At 40.3% G+C, this 20,638-nt stretch overlaps 1 protein-coding gene across 2 annotated transcripts; it reads right to left on the bottom strand.

Annotated features, from left to right (window-relative positions):
- Positions 1-14,733: 14,733 nt before the first annotated feature.
- Positions 14,734-19,756, bottom strand: LOC147322856 (transmembrane protein 100-like). 2 transcript variants are annotated; one of them, XM_086302811.1, is made up of 2 exons: positions 18,571-19,756; positions 14,734-18,390 (listed from the first exon to the last, which is right to left on the bottom strand). In XM_086302811.1, exon 2 carries the CDS (start codon positions 18,157-18,159, stop codon positions 17,692-17,694), a length of 468 nt encoding a protein of 155 aa, XP_086158937.1. In that variant the 5' UTR covers positions 18,160-18,390; positions 18,571-19,756; the 3' UTR covers positions 14,734-17,691. The 2 variants fall into 2 exon arrangements, with proteins under 2 accessions (XP_086158937.1, XP_086158938.1); XM_086302812.1 differs by having other exon boundaries at positions 14,734-18,369.
- Between the last annotated feature and the right edge of the window lie 882 nt (positions 19,757-20,638).

Genomic DNA, 20,638 nt, shown 5'->3' with positions numbered 1-20,638 from the left:
GCCTTTGACTCTACAATGGTCCAAGTCACTTTTTCTAAAGACTAACAATCATATAAGAGTTGCCTCAACTGAAATTCTTGAAGGACTAATTCTGGGGCCCTCAATTTTCTCAAACTGAAGAGGCCCACTCTGAAAACATGAAAGGCACAATTGGCTGCTGCCGAGAGGCAGATTTAAGTGTCCTCAATACCACTACGCGGTACAAAAAAGTCACCCTAAACGCTGTCGTGCTGCACTTGTTTAAAATTGTGTCAGACAAATTAATAAAAGGTTCACTACATCTTGAGAAGTCTCAGTCTATGTGAAGTGGCGGTGAGGCATAGAGGAGGCTGTGCTCCTCCACAGTCTTTTATTACCAAAGGCACATAAGGAGATGCTCCAATGGAGGATTTTTATAAATAATCAAGGTGAAGAATTCTAAAGTGTTTCCAAATTTCAGCTCTCTACTGCTTTTTTGTACATGATGAATTAGCTGTGAAGTGATTGAATAACATTTAGAAAATATATTAAGTGCATGTACAAACTGTAAAACACAGAACTAACAACCTGTGTTAAATTTTTTAGGCCTTTTAGGTAGAGTTGGATGTCTTGAGACGTGGTCTTGGTCTTGTCTTGGCTCGGATTCCTCGGTCTTGTCTTGGTCTCGCTGTCTCGGTCTTGCTGTCTCAGATCGACATAGTGGTCGGGAGATTTGGAGTCAACAGTATCCATGACACACAACGTAACGTTCGATAATGTGTCATGCACAAAAGCATCAGCTCTAAGAGCAGTGCTTAGAGAGCGCTTTGTAGTGAATCAGAAGAGTCGACTCCCATTGAGCGAGAGTCGGCTCCTCACTTAATTTCCTTTCGCTGCTCGGCTCTCACACAGTGCCTCCACTATGCTCCAATCTCTCCATATTGTGGCCAATCACATGCAAGGATATAGGATAATATCATTATGTGACAAACAGAGATGGTGAGAGACGCGGCAGTCAAGTGGAGCGTGCGTCTGTCCTCTCAGTAAGTGAGTGAGAAAGTAGACAGTGGTGAGGACACCCGTAAACGAAGCAGCATCTGGCTGCAGTTTGAAGACTTTCTTGGTCTTGACTCGGTCTTGTCTTGGTCTCGATACCCTCTGTTCTTGGTATTGTCTTGGTCTTGGATTGGGCGGTCTTGACTACACGTCTAGTTTTAGGACTTTTTATATTCAAGTGTTAGTTTCGTAGAAACTCGCATTGGCCGGTGCTTTTGTTTCCTTTTTGTATCACTCCCAAAGAACTTAGAGCTTAAGAGCTTAATCTTGGGGCTTCTCTCAATTCACTGTAATATGTTTGTGTCTATTTGTGTATGCAGAGCTAAGGATACTGGGTACACAACCTATGCATAATTGTCTTCCAAAAAAGCCAACAGTGCTTAACCTAATGGTGATGATGTAAGATACACCCCAGATGGTTGTCAGGAATCTTCCCTTTTGGCCTCTCACCTGAAATGTGCATTTACATTTTAGTTATATAAAAGTTAAATCTGAAATGTTGTGTGCCAGGGCATTAGGTCCTTTTAGCTTGAGCTCCCCAAAATGTTTGCGCATGGTTATGGATAACAGCACTTCAACTCCAATTCTCCAGTGCAAGACTTTAATGATCTTGGAGTCTTAATCATGAGCAAGGAGAGAGGGGAGCGGGAGATTGACAGACGGATCTGCAGTGATGTGGACTCTGCACCTGTCTTAAAAAAAGACTGTTGATTCACTGGACTACGTCCCTACACTCACCTATGGTCATGAGCTTTGGTTAGTGACTGAAAGAAGCGGCGGAAATTAGTTTTCTTTGTAGGGTGGCTGACCTCTCTCTTAGAGATAGGGTGTGGAATTCAGTCGTTTGAGAGCAGCTCTATAATAGAGCCAACACTCCTCTGAATAGAGAGGAGTCAGCTGAGGTCGTTCATGCCTCCTGGGCGAGGTGTTCCAGGAATGTCCAAGAAAGATTATATCTCTCTCAGGTGGCCTGGGAATGGCTTACCCGGAATAAGCAAAATCAAACAAAGACAGATTGATGACAGTCAAATAGGTGGAGCTCTCACTTGGTGTTGGCTCACTCTGCTGTAGAGTATCACTTCCTGTTCCTGTTACACAGTGATGTTTTTGTGTAGCCAATTTATTAAAAAGTCATAGATAACATCTTATGTCAAATGTAATCTTCATGTGCTTTAAAGCAGATAAGCAGCTGGAGAGGAAATTGGGTCTCACTAATCTAGAAGATCGTCATTTATCCTGGAAAGCCAGTTTGCTGCTCCATAAAAAAGCCCTCCGTGAAGCTAGAACATCTTAGAAAATAAGCACCACTCTGTGTTTCTCTTCAGCACTGTAGCCAGGCTGTTGAGCCAACCTTTCCTTTAACCTTAGCTGGTAATGACTTCATTAATTTCTTCACAATTAAAATTTTAACCATTAGAAACAATTACTCATAACCATCTCACAGATGTAACATTATGTACAGCTTCTTTCAGTACTATTGATATTTATTTAGACTTGTTCTCCAATTGATCTTTTGGAGATGACAAACAACGTTTTTCCTTCCCACTGTTGTAAATCGCTTGATCATAAGGGTCAAATGACTGTTGGGGTTTTCTCTGTTTTCTTTGTGTTGTTGTCGAGTCTTAACCTTACAATATAAAGTGCTTTGATGCAAACGTTGTTGTGATTTGGTGCTATACAAATAAAGAATAGAAAATAGGTTGAAATGTGATTGGCTGAAGAGTGAGCCTAAACAGGAAAATGAGACTGCTGTGACGAGAAAGAAGCAGAAAAAGGTTAAAGATAACAAAAAAAAGCAGCAGAAGCAGGAATCACATGGTTGAGATGTCTTTAGCACATGGTTTCACTTCACTACAGAGAAGCTCCTCTTATTTACTGAGTAGGAAAAATATACAACATTAGTCTACCAAGGACCAGAGAGTGCTGTGGGCAGTAACTTCTGCAGGGGCTGCACAGAAGGTTTCACAGTTTCTCTTCCATGGCCAGCCAGCCTTTACTTCTATCTTGCTCCTTAGAGCAGCTATCAAAATAATCTCGCAACATGAGTAGCAAGTGAAATGCCAGTAAGTACTGGAGGCTGTCAGTCTGTTTGACTGATAGGCATCTAGTCAATCATTATGCACATATTATTCATGTCATTTCTTTCCAGAGCGCTCAGTAAAGGTTTCTAGTAAATCTGGCCAGTCACTGATTTATGACCTAATTTTACAATGAATGTAAAAAGGAGGGGACGTGTGTCCTTGTGGCAAATGACATTATGTAATTTGTGGATTTTACTCCATCACCAGCCTCCACTGACAAGAACAGATTTCCTGAAACTTTCCCCTTTTAAACAAACAAAATGTATTATTATTATATTATCAGGAAACCATAAATGTTTTTCTGTGATCCCTCTACAGGATTACTGGCTGAATCCGTTTTTGTTTTTTTGTTTTTTACAGCTTGAGCTACTCAAATCCTATTAGCAGTATTATGATGCTGAAACTGACATTATCACTTGGCTGCACATCACTCATATTTTACACTTATCTGTCTGAAGTGCAGCGGTTTCCTGGTGACCTTTATCAGCTTTGCCCAGTACACAAACCCTGAACATGCTTTGTTATTCAGGTAATTATGCATTCATGGCCCCCCGGTGGCAGATACTCCATGATGAATGACTCATGAAAACTCGCCAAGTGCGTCTTTGATCATTCAGGAAAAAAAGGGTTAACAGCAACATATTTACACTTTCTAAAAAATATTGGATTTTGCTGATCACTCACGGCTGTTTTGTTCTTTCCATAAAGAGACTGGCTTTAGTTTTCTGCTTCTGATTCTCCAAAAAGAGGACACTTGGACCATCTGTGATCATTAGGTCTCACTTACTGTCATTTCAATGAGAATGTGTCCCTTAGTTACAAAGCTTTTATGTGGACCCAAAGGCTGACAACAGGAGACTCGAGTTAGGTAGGAAAATAAAAAGATTCAAAGAAACCTTAACAACCTTGTCTTAATGAAACATAGAATAAATGAACCAAATAAACTGAACACAGGAAACCAACTGGAGAAACACAGGAAGAACAGAAACGAGAGGGAAATGAGATGATAACCATGAGGTTGGACTTGAGTCAATCCCCCCAGACTCAAATTCTAAAATGCCAAACTGTACGATATTTAGAAACTCAATGGGCAATTGCTTCATAATAAGCATTGGTTTTTATGTTTGATTATCACTGATTGAAGCATCGATTCTTGATTCAGTTTATGGGTGCAAACCTATGCACCACCCATTGGTTTTTGAAGTCACATTCTGGAGCCTTGAGATCAGCTTTTCCACCATTGTCAGTTGTTCGTTTTAAAATTGGATGTTGCCGGTGTGTGGTGGATCTGGATTCTCTTCTCCAAAATTTTAAGATCACACTTAGTGTGTTTTATTTAGGATGTTTGAAACAACCAGCTTTTGTCCCAGGATGTGAGAACGTCCAATACATTCTGTTTCAGCTTTTTCATAGAGATCAGCCCTTCCATTAAATGAAGTCGTGGGGGATAGCTGACTGTACAAATGTGACTGTTAGTACCAAAGCTGTAATATGGGGTCCGTTTGCAGTAAGGGGACTGGTGAGTACAACGTGTAACAGACTGGGATAAATGGGTTTAAGAAAACTTGGCAGAAAGGGACAAAAACTGTGGCATTGACTCCAGCCATGTTCTGGAGCCAAGAAATTACTTTCTTCTTCTTCTTTCGGCTGCTCCCTTTAGGGAGTCTCCACAGCGGATCATCTGACTCCATCTCACACTCTCCTTAGCGTCCATTTCTGTCACGTCAATGTCTGCGAGTTCATCTGTGAATATTCTCTCTAGTCTCCCTTTTCCTTCTGCCTTGTCTAATATATCGACTGTCACTTTTCTCTACATGTCGAAACCATCTTAGTCTTACCTTTAATTTTCTACAGGGAGTCCTACTGAAGTTCATTAGGTTATCTAAGCTCATGTTATTTTGCCTAGGTTGCCATTTAAGTTCAGAGCTTCTTAGATTCCCTTGTGTCATCACCCCCTGCGTTTACATCTCCCTTGTCGGTCCATCATGTTGAGTCTGTGTGTCTTAACCTGTCATGTTTCCGTTGTCAAGCTCGTGTCATGTCTGTGTCCCATTATGTTTCCTGTTTTATTTCGAAGAGGTCTGGTGTCCAATGCGCTTCCCCTGTGGCGTCATTATGTTCATTCTAATCAGCTGTTTACCCCATGTGTTCCCACTGCCCCCGATCACCTCCTGTGTGCATGTAGTCTGTGTGTTTTCAATCTCCGTCCAGTTGTCTGCTATTCTGCTCATGCCATGTTTTCTAGGATTTTCATGTACTCATGCCAAGTCTTCACATCTCAGGTTTTTCATGTCAGGTTTCCATGTTCATGTTCAGGGTTTTTTATGTTTAGCCTTAGTTCACCCAGTTTAGGTTAGTATTTAGTTTTGCCTTTGGCCCTTGTTTTGTACTCTAAAGACCAGCCTTTAATGAATGGCTCACTTTCTGTTAAGATGAAGTTTTGTTCTCACGTGTCTGCACATGGGTCCACCTCCACACAGTCTGCTTCCACGCACTGTGACAAAAACAAATGTAATCTTCACATTTTGACATTTTTTCTCAAAACAATCAACAATAATTTTTTTCTAAATGTGACCCTAATACTCCATTGTTGGATATTAAATTACACATTGGCTCTTGATAAATGAAATATTCAAGCTGAATATCTTCACTGGCATACACTTTGACATTTGTTGAGAACAAAATGATGTAACATTTAGGAGAAACCAAAATCACCAACCCGTTGAGAGATGGGTTCAAAATCACACACCTTTTAATTAGTTTCCTTTTTTTTAGCACTGCACTTACTTAAAGTGTAAATGAACCCCTGAACACTCTGTGGAAGTCATGACAACAGAGAGTAATTTTCGCCATCTGCTGTGGTGCTGCACAATAGGTCTGATCCATCACTAATGAGGAGGACATTCATGAGATGACTTCCTGAATGGGAGGCTGTTTGAAATATTTTGCCATAGAACGTTGCGACGTATTCAAGAATCTTTCTATATGTTATACACATGTCTAATACACGAGGAATAATATCATGATCAGAAAAATTTTATCTTCTACAGATTTGCAGGCCTGCCTCAGTTCTTAAGATTACGCTCAGTTGTGCATTGCTCCGTAGCCAGACAAACACTCTTCTAGTTTTAACCTCCTTACACTAGTTAACAGTTTATATTAGAGTCCAATTTAAATTCTATTATTGACTTTATATCCACAGATGGTTGATTGCATCAGTAAACTTCTATTTTGCAAAACAGGCCTCTTAAATCTGCTCTGGTAACCGTGTTGAGTCAACAAGCCAAAGGGTGTTAGAGCTTGGACTCTACTTGCATCTCAGCTAACGAACAGTGTTATCCTTTTAAACCTTGTCTTAAGGGTTAGGGTTAGACACTTGACTACTAATCTAATTAGTTTAAATAATTTTTAGCTTTCGAAAAATTTACACACAAAACGCCAGTTGTGTCAAACATACACAGCTGGCTTTCATGTGCTGGCCAGAACCAGAACATCAGAGCATCTTATCTGGCCCACTGGATGACTTATATGAAATGTGAATATTGCAAGTGTACTTTGCATTTTGTCATTAAGAACAGATCACGTCATGCGAGTCCAAAGGATGTCCAGAGGTTTGAGTCGTCATCATTTTAACAGCCTTGTTACTAACAAAGAAATCACCCTTGTCCTGTGATACCACACCAAAAACAGTACTAGACACCAACCAACTGGGACCCTTACGTAAAGTAAATTTGCTGTAAACCCAGCTATGCTGATTTACTATAATGAATTTAGACTAGCCAAATGTGGAAACAGTGAGGATTTTTTAAAAATTATTATTATTTATTCTTATTCCATTTTAGAAATCAAGGTCACGAAACGTCGACATTTTTATAAAATGTCACACAAAGGTTTCCCTTGATAAGCATTGAGGTCAAAGTTATCTGTATGTAGCCCATTTACTAAAATGAGCTTGACACCACTGATATACACAACAATGCATTTATTAAACTTTAATATAAGAATATAACCAAGTTTATCCACACCGAAAAACAATTTACTTTGACGCTATTGACAGACACATAACCTGGTGGTAAAAACAAAAGAGGGTTACCCAGGCAACCACTGGAATCGACGCAAGCGACCAACTGTCAGTTTTAAAACCAATGTGCGGTGCGCGACTTATTCCCAGCATGCACGCGGCTTAAGAAGAGCGATGCATTGCATGAAGGGTTTTAAAAGCATGGTCAATATTCTCACCTGTCATGAAATGCCATTTTCTCAGATGCTGCCCCTCACCTTTATGCATAAATGTGTTACCTCAATGTGGTGATGACCACAGTAATGTCAGCCCTGAGAAAACAGCCCCCTTTTTAGAGACCTATACGTCCACATAAGAAGACCAAATTGGCTGGCGATGGTATTAGGAGACTACAGACCTTTTTATGCACTTGGTTTCATTTGTTTCCCTCACTTGCTTTTTATTTTCATTTGATTTTTAATTTACTTTCACACAAAAAATGACAAGTTGAGGCTCTCATTGCCAAAAGGATACCTTGTGCATAACTACCAGTAGCAACTGCATAATGTTTTGAAATTCAAAGCAGAGATCAGCCTGGGCCAGCACCATGCATGTAAATGACGTCTGCATAGTCAACCACTGAGAAACGATGTTGAATATTTAATAAATAATGATGACATTTTATGTACAATGGTTTAGATGCCAAATCTGCACAGACGGTGATGTAAACTTGCATTCAAAGCTACAGAAGTCTTTAGAATATTTTTATTTTTTGTTTTTTCTGCATTGCTCAAAGTCATGTGATCCAGGTGTTCTCAGCTTCAGAAATGCACAACCCCTCATATGAACCTCAGCTCCATCTTTCAGAGTTGACCTTGTGCCCAAGTCCATTAGGCTTCTGTGTGTAATCATATCATTTTCAGGATGCTATTTTCATGTTCTTCTCTAAATGTAGTGAACATGCAGCTAAAGTGAACACTGAAGATGAAGCAGAAGGCTAGTAGGCAGAAGGGAAGAGAGATGCCGCTAACAGACCAGAACATGGAAGCAACTTCATGCCGCGATAATTAGCAACCTTTGACGCTCGACCTGCCATAAACAAGTAGCAACCACGCAGAAGGAATCTAAGGTTGGCTAATTAACGGAACGTGGTAATGAGATGATTTGTCGATGATGTTAGCTGTAACCACAGAAGAGAAAATGATAAGAGGGAAGCTGGGGAACAGTTCAGGGAGAGTGAGCGGAAAGAAGCAATCAGCATGCAAGTATGGAGAGATGTTTAAGGTGATTAGAGCTAATTTACTGAAGCTTCACTCTTGTGGTCTCCTCCAATGCAGCTGGAAGTTGTGCCGAAGTGGTGAACTTATTTAAGTAACCGCTGCTGAGCAAACATGAGAAAGCTGTCTCTTTATTGCTTTTTCACAATTTTGTCACATAATTTCTATACCTTGGATTTAATTGGTAAACAAAAGGGACATTTTACTTTTTATCTTAAAAAAAAGTGTTTAAACTTTATATAAACACGGGCTTGATGTTTGCCACTGGCTTTTTAAAATGTTTTACTTTCAGCATTAGCATTTTCAGTACCGCCATGTTTGTTTTTTACAGCCAGAAGTGACTGTATTTGGAGGGCTGAATGATAAGTTTTCAGTCAACGCTAACCATAGACAGTACAAAACACAGACATAGCTTCTGGGCCGAAAAACAAAGCCAATCCAAAATTGCTTTAAACCAGCATTCTATCTAAACAGCACCAGATGGCGATAGTTGTGGCTGGTTCTATAGATGTCTACAGGACAACGACTTCTGACTTGATCTCTGGTGAGTTTTGGGGGGTCGGGCACTCATTTGGAGTGAAAAATAAAAATATGAAGTTTACAGACTGTTTTTACCAGGTCCCGGGCACTTCTTTGCTTTATTCATATATGGCACACGTATGATTAATTTGTCTTTGCCCAAATTATGTTATGCTCTTGGTAGTGTTTTTAGTGCATGTGTGTTATTGTTGGTCGTTGTAAGCACAATAAATGGACGTTTAAAAAAGTTTAAAAGTTTAAAAAGGAATTCTTTCAAACAACTGCAGCGGAATAGAATGGAGCCATATTAACAATCCACTTGACAGCTTGGGAAAGTGGAAGTAATAAAGCTTAGATTTGACCAGCAGCCCCTGGGAGTGGACAAATGTGAGGCTATAGATCTTCTTTATTGAACTTGTGCATAAGCTTCATTTAAAATATCATGTCATATTGAATACATGTGTGGATGTATTTAGTGTGAATACATGTGAATAATACGATGTTCTCACATCGTAGGAGAACATTGTATTATTTTGGGCAGCTGTTGGTTGCGTAAGATGGTTGCCCCTCCTTTAGTCTGGTCCTCCCAGTGGTTTCTTCCTGTTAAAACGGCGTTTTTCCTTCCCACTATCGCCAAGTGCTTGCTCACAGGGGGTAGTCTGATTATTGGGGTTTTCTCTGTGTTATTGTCGGCTCTACAATATAAAGCACCTTGAGACAACTGTTGTGACTCGGCTTTAAATAAATAAGACTGAACTGAAAAATGAAATTGAATTTTTTGAAAACGCATAAATAAAGCTGTGGTCGAAAACTTTTTTCATTTGATATCAATTACTAAACATTTAAACAAATTTTTACTAAACAGTGAAATGAATTCTACATGAGTACTATATTCACATGAATAAAAGAATTCAAAATTATATCAAGTATATTAAAAATGTGTTTCAACAGGGCATTTTGTTTGACTGCACTAAAAACTTCTTAAAATACATTTACAAAGAACAAAGAAAAAGGGAATCTATACAAAATTAGGATCAATAAGGGAAACTAAATATTATGTCACCTTACAGACACAGACACTGAATCATGCAGTGTGAGAAGAGTTTATACAAATTCTAGCCCGTGAATACCAGCTCTAATAGATTTTTTCAACACAATGAGACTATTAAAACTCACATAACATCAGCAACTCAGTTTTAGTGTGCTATTAGGATTTTTTTAAATACATCTCCGCTGAGGCTAAGAATGATGATGAAGCAGTTAGAGTAGACAACAACAAAATGCTTTGGGCAGCTGCACAGGAAGTCATTTTTGTGTGTGTGTGTGTGTGTGTGTGTGTGTGTGTGTGTGTGTGTGTGTGTGTGTGTGTGTGTGTGTGTGTGTGTGTGTGTGTTTAGGTGGGTGGGTGTTCATTCATGAAAATCACAATGAATACACAAATAGAGACATTTTAATGTTTACAGTGACTTACCTGCAGAAAGCCTGCTGTAAATTCTAGTCTGCCAAACCCAAATGAATCAGGTCAGAAGTCTCTAATCTTTTCCAGTGAGCCCAAATAAGATTTTTCAGCATTTATCTAGATTTTTAATCAGCTGATATAATTCTGATTATGAATTTTAAGAGAATCCCTCAGTTTTGGAAAGTCCTAGTATACATTTTAGTTTATGAAGCTATGGGCACAGCATCTGAATTAATGTGAGACCTTGCCAAGAGCCATCCCAAATTTTAGCCCAGATGAGCCAAATTTTTGGGGTGCCTTCTGGGCATGCTCACAATATAAATGTTTTTCTTTTCCTTCTTCTGTTTCTGCCTTTAAATTGTTTAATTTAATGTGTAGAGGTTTACACATTACACATTTATCATTGTTATGAAGTGGGGCAGTGAATGTGTAATTTAAAATGAAAACGTAATTACATAGTCTGGACATTTGACCTCATTTCTAAAAATGATGTTTAATAGAAGCTGTTATTATAGTTTGCTCTTAAACAAGCAGTGTAACTATGTTATCTTCGCTCCGTCTAAAAATGTTCTGCGTCCATCTACTGGCTGTTAACTCCAGCGTAAATTGGGCGATGGAATCGAACTGCTTCGCCACTTTCCCTCTCATGCAGCAGCCCACCCCTCTTGCTCCCAGTCTCCCTTTGCTTTCGACATCAGCCCGGTCTATTTTTAGCCCCATCCAAGTCGAGCGGGAGAGGGAGAGGGAATGACACAATCCCTTGTAGACTGGCGGATGAGAGGAGGAGGTGGAGGAAGGAGAGAAGAAAGCGTGGGCGCACTGAGGATGGGTGCTCATTTGAATACTCATAGAAAGCAGCTGCGCGCACAAAGGTGGAAGGATGGGCGATGAACGCGGATTCAGTGGCGAAAATCAATAGAGGGCTCAGCCTCTGACAGTTTTGGATGATTAGCGTGATGAATAAGCGGCGCATTATAATGAGTTACATGGGACAGGATGGCGTGATGGAGCATTGAAAATAAAAGTGAGGGATAATGGGTCTTGCCTGAGTGACAGCATTTTTTTGTTTGTAGTATTCAAGAATACATTAAAGGCTCTCCTCTATGTCTCTGGTAATCTCTTTTCAAGAACGTCTTGCTTACACTTTTTTTTTGCCTGCTTTGCTTTCCAGTCACAGTTTCTTTCTAAACAGTTAATTTTGTCTTTTCTATCACTGCTTTGTTGATTTGTTTTCAAAAGGATGATTAGAAAATGAGCAAAGTATGACATAAAGCTTTTGATAGTGCTCAGTTTAGCTAAAAGATAAACCTAAGGAGGGGTACTAAGAAATGGGAATAATGGATTTGTGAGCTATTTTGAGCTCAAATTCAGCTTTTCTCATGCTATGTAGTTCTTTTTTTACCTGGTAAGTCACCATGGTAACTTATGCTGAACAGTAACCTGGTGAAGTATTCTAAAAGTCCCAGTTTTTTACTGATTCCATGTTTTAAATATTAAATAAATTATTTAAATATAGATTCTCTGCTGTTAGGATACACTTTATATGTGCAACTTTTATTAATCTGTACCTTAATAACATCATGCAAGCAGTGCAAATTATGCATTACATTTTCACTGGAATTTGCATGTATTCAGTTGATGATGCAGAAAATATAGAAATGTTTTCATAGTTGGTCCTAATCTGGTGCTACATCTGTAACTGTTCAGTCAAAGAAATTAATTTTACTTTGATTTGTTGGCAAAGGGATTTCCATGTCTCCGTTATCAGGTTATGGGACAGAAACCTTTATTATTTTAAAGCATCCAGTTTAAAGTTTGAAAGCTCCAATGTGCAGCAGAGAAATAAACAGGATTTATTTTTGGAATTAAAATAATAATCTGTTGGTTATCTGACCACTCTAAGTGCTAAAACTCAAGATTAATGATTTCCTATAGCATTCATTTTCAGTCTTGACATCAACAGTCTTGCATTTTTATGTTGGACTTTTATCATCATCCTGTGATGAAACGTCTAGAGTAGGTTGCGCTCATAGGGATCATTTTGTATGAGCATGCACACAGCCAGCTTAGAGCTAAATGTGCACTGATTGGTAGTTAGCGCAACAAAATACATACTTAATCATGGTAGCTGTTATGCTTAACCCCTAAACGACTTGATGGCAGCTGAACAAACGTCAACTAGTTTTAATTATTAATGGCAGGTTAATTACACTGCAGCAAAATTAGAGTTTTACTTCGAATGAGAGTTTAAGTCCAGTTGGTAGCGTTTCTCTATGTTTTAGGGAATCACCACGTTTCAACAATCTGTAAGGTACATCAGCTGGAGCCTTTGGTATCCTACTTCTGGGGACACGTCAGTCATGCCCTTTGTTTTCATCAGGTGAAAATTTTTAATTATTGTTTTCTTCAATTGAATCTTGTAGCTGAAACTTCAAAGTAGCTAGCAAAAATGAATTTTCCTCACCTACAAGGTCTTGAATATTCAAACACAATTATATCTGAAAGACATCATAGTACCACATCACCCCAACAGAGCACTGATGGGGTTAGACTGCTGGCTTATTCTAGGATACTTAAAAGTAGAATGGGAGGCACAGCCTTCAGCTTTCAGGCCCCTCTTCTGTGGAACCAGCTCTCAGTTTGGATTCAGGAGACAGACACAATTTTAATGTTGAGCTTAAAACTTTGGTTTTTGAAAAAGCATATGGGTTGGATGAGGTGACCCTGAAATCCTCCCTTAGTTACACTCCAGTAGGCCTGCCAATGTTCCATAATGCACAGTGTTGGAGGTGGGTGACTCAATCCAAATATTGATAGTAATGATCCCACTGCTGATATTAATAGATGTGCTTCAATCCTCTAAGCTCGGTATGTAGTCCATTTTAGGAAAATGAAAAATGGTAAATGGTAAATGGCCTGTATTTATATAGCGCTTTACTAGTCCCTAAGGACCCCAAAGCGCTTTACATATCCAGTCATCCACCCATTCACACACACATTCACACACTGGTGATGGCAAGCTACATTGTAGCCACAGCCACCCTGGGGCGCATTGACAGAGGCGAGGCTGCCGGACACTGGCGCCACCGGGCCCTCTGACCAAAAAACCAAACCAAAAAAAAAAAAAAAACCCAGAAAAACTTTAAACATTAAAAATGTCTGAACCTTTTTGTGTTGACTGTGACATATATTGTATTTATAGCTTATGGCACAGAAGACACAATTCATTCTTAAGCCCTGAATCCAAGCTGGCAGCTGGTTCCACATAAGAGGGACCTGGAAGCCTCCGATTCTACTTTTAAATATTGGAAATTGAGAATCACAAGTAAGCCCGCGGTCTGACAGCGAAGTGCTCTATTGAGGTGGCACGGTACTATGAGGTCTTAAAGATAAGATGGAGCCTGATTATTCAAGGCCTTGTCTGTAAGGAGGAGGATTTTAAACGGGGCCAATGAAGAGAAGCCAGTGTGGGATAAATATACTCTCTTTCGCTGGGTCGTTTAGACTGAAGACAAAGTCGACCCAAAGTCCTTTAGAGGCAGGCACAAATCACTGATTTAGTGGTCATTAAAATATGTTCAGAATTTGCAAACTGATTGTGATTCATCCCATAAGTCACGACACACTACTCTCCCCTATATAAGCTGCCTTTATAGATTTGATGTATCAGTGTCTGTATTGCCTAGTATTTACTTGGTATCAGATTGATACCGACATTTTTAGTATTGAACAGCATTTATTGTGTGTTTTTACATTACACACCCTTTCCCACTGTCTTTCTACGACTCTGTAATTAACCATTAGTTGTTATTGATCTTTGGTTTACTTTCACAATGCGTCGTTTGTCCAGTCTCCCTCCACTCACCTCCAATCAGTCGCAATAATGGCTGTTCCTCTCTGAGCCTGGTTCTGATGAAGGTTTCTTCCTATTAAAAAGGAGTTTTTCCTTCCCACTGTCACCAAGTGCTTGTTTACAGGGCTCTGTGTTCAGTGTTCTGATTGTTGGGGTTTTCTCTTATTACCTTAGAGTTTTTTTACCCCACAGTATAAATTGTTTTGAGGCGATTGTTGTTGTGATTTGGTGCTTTATGAATAAAACTGAATTGCAAAAGAAAACCCCAAACCGTCTTTGGACTGTGCATTGTAAGGCTTGTTTTTTTTGTTCTTTTTGTCAGTGTCAATTTACACAAAATGCAGACTTAGTTGGACATTGAACATAGTAGCATCTGTGGTTTATAGTATGTCCCCCAGAATGAGTACAAAGGTCAGTAAGGAGGAAAACCCGAGCTGCTGCAGCCGCCCTCATAATGCTGTGTGAATGACTCCACTAATGACACCAAATAGCAATTCAGCAGCAATTTCCCCAATCTGGTGAAAAACAAACAACAGCCACAGAGCTTGTTTCCTAAATCAATCTTTGCATTTAATTCAGCGCTTTAGAAGCTTAACAGTAAACAAGAAAAATGTACACTGGTACACATATTTCAGAAGGACAAAAAATATGAATTCTTGATAAATATATTTGGTATTTCTGTTGCTTTAAATAAAGGAACCATATCAAAGTCTGACTTCATGCACACCACGGCACTCACACACACTGAACTCGACTGATAAAAAAAACTTCACGTATTTCCGTGTCTGTTTTAGGCTACTATATTACTGGTGCCGGTAGGCCTGCACAGCTTACATTAAATGTACCATACATAGAAATATTAATGTAGCAAGTAAAAGGCACTCAGAGAAAAGCTTGGACATGCCAGTAAACTCAAAGCAAATTGACCACAACCACGTAAAGCAACTGGATAGTTTCATTCCAAAAACACAACGTTTTTATTTAAAATCAGATCTTTTTACATAACGTAAAAAACCCTCCATCTTAAAAGTTGTAACTGATTATGTGCTTGATTTTAATTACAAATGTATCCTTGTCTGGGTTGGTTACTTGGGATGAAACAATCACAGTTTGCAATTACTGCAACATAGCTGAAAACACTACAACCACAGCTGAAACCAAAAAAAAAACCCAACTGTTGGCTAGTGCCTCAAATAGATGTGCACTGTACTGTGTCTCTAAATCTGTCTTACTCAAAATAGAGTGTACATAAACAATATAAATAATCTTTACACTCTGTACAAGGATGTTCGTAAGACACTCACTGTTGGAGGTACATTCAGAAATGAGGCTACACTCTCAGTTAGTACCTACAGCATTTATGATATGTAACTCAGAAGAATACTCGATATAGGAACAGATATGCGTGCACACAGCTGAATGCTTCTACAGGATTATCTTCGCTTCTATAAGCCAGGTGTGAAATAAGCTCACGAAACTGGACAGTTGACACGGAGCGGGATGGAGGCAGACGAGGGAGGGGGGGCGGGGCAACAAATCATTAGTTGTAGCTTTAGTGTGCACACAACCAACATGGTACACATATGCACTTGTACACTTGTACTGCTCCGAGTAACTCCATGCAAAAGTTGGAGATGATAATTTTCAGTTAAGTACATTAACAGCTACAGCCGACACAGAGCTGCTGGGTTTTCTGCACACTTCCTGCTGCTCAGAACCATGAACTACTACACCTATTGTGTTCAGCTTACTGCTACAGCTTGGCCCTAAGACGGAGAAGGATTTTTGCTATTGTTTTGGCGAAATGAGTGATCTAGTCAAAGCAGAAAATGTTTCCCCCCCCCCAAAAAAGAACAATGTTCAGGACAGGTTCTTTGCGACATACACCACCGCGCGGCTCGTCTTATCACTGAGGAACAAGGTAAATTTGTTTAAGCCTGTCCTCGGGGATCTAGTAGCTAATATGAAGAGCAGTATAACCCCCTTTCTTTGAGAGTGTAAGAATGGAAGGTATATAAAGGAAAGAATTGATTTGCCCCTCACCGCAACCACCTAAATGCCCAGCAGCGCCGAATTTGCTCGGTTCAGCGGGAGTCGTGGAATAGAGGAATCGGGCCAGCGAGCCTGAAGCTGTTATACACCAGTTTGTATGATATGCATGTAATGCGATTCCTTGACATAGTGTAAAAATATGGACTATATATAAGCAGTGGGCGTAGTCTCACGTCACAAGCAAGGTGTACATGTGACTGAAAAACAAAGGCCTCTGCATGGATCAATCACACGGTTGTCCATGCGTTTTACACTAAACTTTGAAGTTATCCCTACAGTTGGGCTTCTTTATGTCACAGGATCAGGTACCCCCTGCTGGTCATGATAAAAAAATGTAAGTTCACAGGTTGGCTACGTCCTTCTTTCTTATGATCTATGATAAGTCCGAAAGTGCTGACGGAATGCAGGTTTGACCACACGATCACCTCCAAAAAGATTAGCACTTTATGGCGTAGTGATTTCTATTGATCTGACATAACTGGAATTTTTGCCCCTCCGAAACAAATCTTTATTGCAGTAAGCATTTAGGACTGGTGACAGCAGAATGGAATGCAGAGAGAGAGATATGAGGAACACGCTGACTATGCTATTTTGCTTGTTTAATTTCATATAATGAGCGTGCTTTGGGATGAATTCTCGCCTCTTCCTCAGATGCGACCCCTCACTGACTCCCTGGCCCTTTCACCTAATGAGTCGCCGAACCGGAGCCGCTGGAGACAGAGCGTACGTGCCAAAAGGGCAGCTCTGTTGTGGCAAGGGGAAATCATGCTTCATTTACAAGTGCAGTTCTCGTTCAGTAATCCAATAATAAAAATTGTTGTCTCTTTGTAAACTAATTGAATGGGTGGGGGTTGAACTGATGCGCATGGCCACATATGTCAGATCAGATCGCTTGTTTGATACTCTTGCTCTACCGTATCCAGAAAGGCTTGTCTGGTCACTGTTAACTCCCCTGTCCCACACAATCACACCTCTTTTTATCCAGTAACCTGCAGCAGAGGGATTCAGAGGTATTAAGTACTGTAGCTATCCCTGAGGTGCCTATCTCTCATGCATTTCCACAGCACAGCGAGGCCAGCCTTGGAGCAATGATCTGTGATGTGCTTTAGGCTCCGCTTTCATCCAGGTGGATCCATTACTGGACTGAACAGAAGAGTGGAGAGGGAGGGCTTGTATGGAGTGTGCAATGTGTATTCTACCCTGTGTATCTGGTCATGATGATGGTTCCTTTGCTAGAAGGTTTTCTAAAGTTTAAGGTGTTACAAAGTTTACCTGGCAGAAATACTAACAATGACATCCAACTTTTTTCAGTCTTTTCAAGTTCAGGCCCTACAACTTCTTGTCTTTTTCTTTTTTAGTTGCCCTTCTCATTCAAAAAGTCCAACTCCGACTGCTCTGTCCCCTCTGGAATACATCAGCCTGAACAACGCCCTCCATCACAAAGTACCCTGATCAGCAATGAAGAATCCACCTTCTTTCTTTTTCCTCCTCCTCAGTCTGTGGGCCCTCCAGCAGACTGCTGCCACAAGCAACATCACGACGCCGACACACAGCAGCGCCACGGACACTACTTTGGTCTGGAGCAACGTGTTAAAGGTAAACGTCACCCCAGTTCCTGCCATGCCGATCACCAGAGATATCACGCCGAACGGGAACACGCAGCGGTACCAGGACTTCTCTGTCCCGCCTGTAGCTTGGGCGAGCCTTTCCAGCGTTGGGAGAGACTCTGGAGGTTTGGCCGAACACCTTCCGACACTTCCCTCCATCTCCCCTCCTTCGCCACAGCCGTTCAAACCCTGGTTCTCAGAGTCCTGGGGCAAGTTGTTGGCCTCGCTGCTGTTGCCGCAGTCCAGGTCTGGATGAAGGACCGAGGCTGGGGGCTGGCGCCCTGAGGAGCAGCCCATCTCAGAGCTGCCGTCCTTGAGTGACGAAGCGCGAAAAGCTGCCCGTCGGCAGCGGGGGTCCTCTTTGAGTACGTTTGATGATTGCTGCCGTTTATGATGCTACAGGGGGTTTCTCTGAAGCTGCTTCGAGTGCTGTCAATGACAGAGAGGTTGCTGCTACTGGTCTTGTTGTTGTTGCTCTCAGTACTTAACGCCAGCATGTGCCTGCAACTGGAGACACAGAGAGAAGACCTGAAAATAGAAAGCAGGAGATGGGGGGAAAGAAGAAAAAATAGGGCAAGACAGAGAAGAAAACACAACTACTGAGCAAACATTCCAAGAGGGCTGGAGACATTCACAGGAAAAGGATGGAAGAAGGGAAAAATAAAGCCAACAGATGAGACAGATCTGCCACAGAGAGGAGGCACTTACCCGGTATTTTCAGTATCCATCAATGAGTGAATGTTTTCAGTGCAGCCTTGTCTCCTGAGCGGCTCGCAGCAGCAGCAGCACCACAGTGTTGTGATGCCGATGTTCATAGGATTATATAATGACAGAGGAGAGGAGGTGGAGCCTGTGGGACGCGGTCAATGGGATGCAAGCATCTGATTGGCTCCACTCGCAGAGTGATTCAGGGAGGAGGGGCTGAGATGAGGTTAACCGTTCAGCGGTCTCATTCACTGATCTTAATTCATTATTTAGTGTGACATGGAATTTGAGATACCCCTTAAAGGCACTGCATTTTTTCATTATGGGCAGAATATAAATGACACTGATACCGAAATGAGAAAAAGATGCTTCTTGACAATGAAATCGGACCAACAAATGTAATCGGCATGAATACTATGACACCACATCCCGCAGCTCTGTCCCTGACTTCATTTTCACTGCTGCTGTCACACATGTTATCAGGGTCATGTGAAAATCTCCAGTGTCTCCAGTTGTGTTACAAGACAGTGCAAGATCCCCACCCCAAGGGTGACAGTGGAATATAATTACAGTGAGATAGAAACCTTGTATCTGCAAAATGTCATCTTTTCAGCAAGAAAAGCGGGACTGCTAAAACTGAGATAATTCAGTTTTTAATAGTTTTAATCAAACCCATGAAGGTCACAGAGAAGCAAGACATGTAATTAGTAAAGATTGAACAGCACCCTAATCATAATTCAGAATTGAAGTGAAGACATTTTTTGCACAAAAGCATGATGGTTATGGTCATGTTTGTGTCACATTTCTCCAGCATGTATCTCTTATGCTGTTCAGAAAATGACAGTAGGACACAGGAGCAATGTTCCCTCTAATTTTTCATGTGTCTGAGCGAACGCACAAACTCACTGAGCGATTCCTTGGACCACTGTGAGCAACAGCAGACGTGTGCACTGTCGTCACGCCAGCATCAAATCCATCCAAGTTACATGGTTTATTAAAATAATCAAATTACAGCATTTACATTTATGTTAGACTACTTTTAATTAAGTGCTTTAGCCCACTTACAATGAAAAATTTTAAAAATCTTGTTCATAACTTGAACTCCAATTTTGAAAACACGACTTTCTTTCTTTTTTTTAAATTTCTTTTTTAATAAAGCTCTGACTTGTATTATGAGCAGTGTTGGTCAAGTTACTTGAAAAAAGTAATCAGTAACTAATTACTGATTACTCCCCCAAAAAAGTAATCCCGTTACTTTACTGATTACTTATTTTCAAAAGTAATTAATTACTTAGTTACTTAGTTACTTAGTTACTTTTTAAAAACACGATTTACAACCTGAAGAGATGATAAAGTGATAGATCTTTCAGCCCAATTCTACTTTTTCTACATAATCCATCATACAAAATGTAATCAAATGGAAAAGTCTCTTTTTAAAACTTGTTTTATCAGTTTTAATCTTTTAACTTTATGCATCAAGCAAAACATTTAATTATATGCAACATTCTCTGACTTGAATAAATTAGTTTAACATTTAAACCTATTTTCTACACATTCCAGCACATAAAATAAAATATTTTTTGTGTTTTCACTCACTCTTTCAAACAGATGCAAGTAAAACACAGCAGAAAATAAATAAAGTCAAAGACTCAGCGGTCCTTTTGCTCTATTTTCACCTGTAAAGCAGGAGCAGGGTAGGCGGAGGGTTACCCTGGTGCAGGTGTGCTGCGGTCAGTTGAAGAATCCGCGCGAGTGTCTCTGTGAGTTTCCCATCACGTCGTAGCTACTCGGTGCTTGCTCAGAAGTTTAGGGGTTTTTTTCGCTGTAAAAAGAAGTTTTCTTCCCACGCACGATGGACACTAATGTTTTTGTCACTTTTTATGGAATCAAACTCAAAGTAAGGTCAGTACTTCCACGCTTTAAACGCTGCATGCTCATACTCTCTCCCGCACTCGATATATTATCCATTGTTGATCCGCACACAGCTGCTGTCACCAACGTCGCACTTGCTTACGTCACTGTCATGAGACATTCTCGCAAAAAAATAACGGTTTTAGTAACGCAGTAACGC

Source organism: Aulonocara sp. 'chitande type north' Nkhata Bay, linkage group LG8 (assembly GCF_057382095.1).
Source record: "Aulonocara sp. 'chitande type north' Nkhata Bay isolate Kocher_YH1m ecotype deep benthic linkage group LG8, A_spYH_male_GT1.1, whole genome shotgun sequence".
NCBI classification, from domain to species: domain Eukaryota; kingdom Metazoa; phylum Chordata; class Actinopteri; order Cichliformes; family Cichlidae; genus Aulonocara; species Aulonocara sp. 'chitande type north' Nkhata Bay.
The sequence above is the reverse complement of the archived record's forward strand: the minus strand, read 5'-3'. Positions and strand labels throughout refer to the sequence as shown.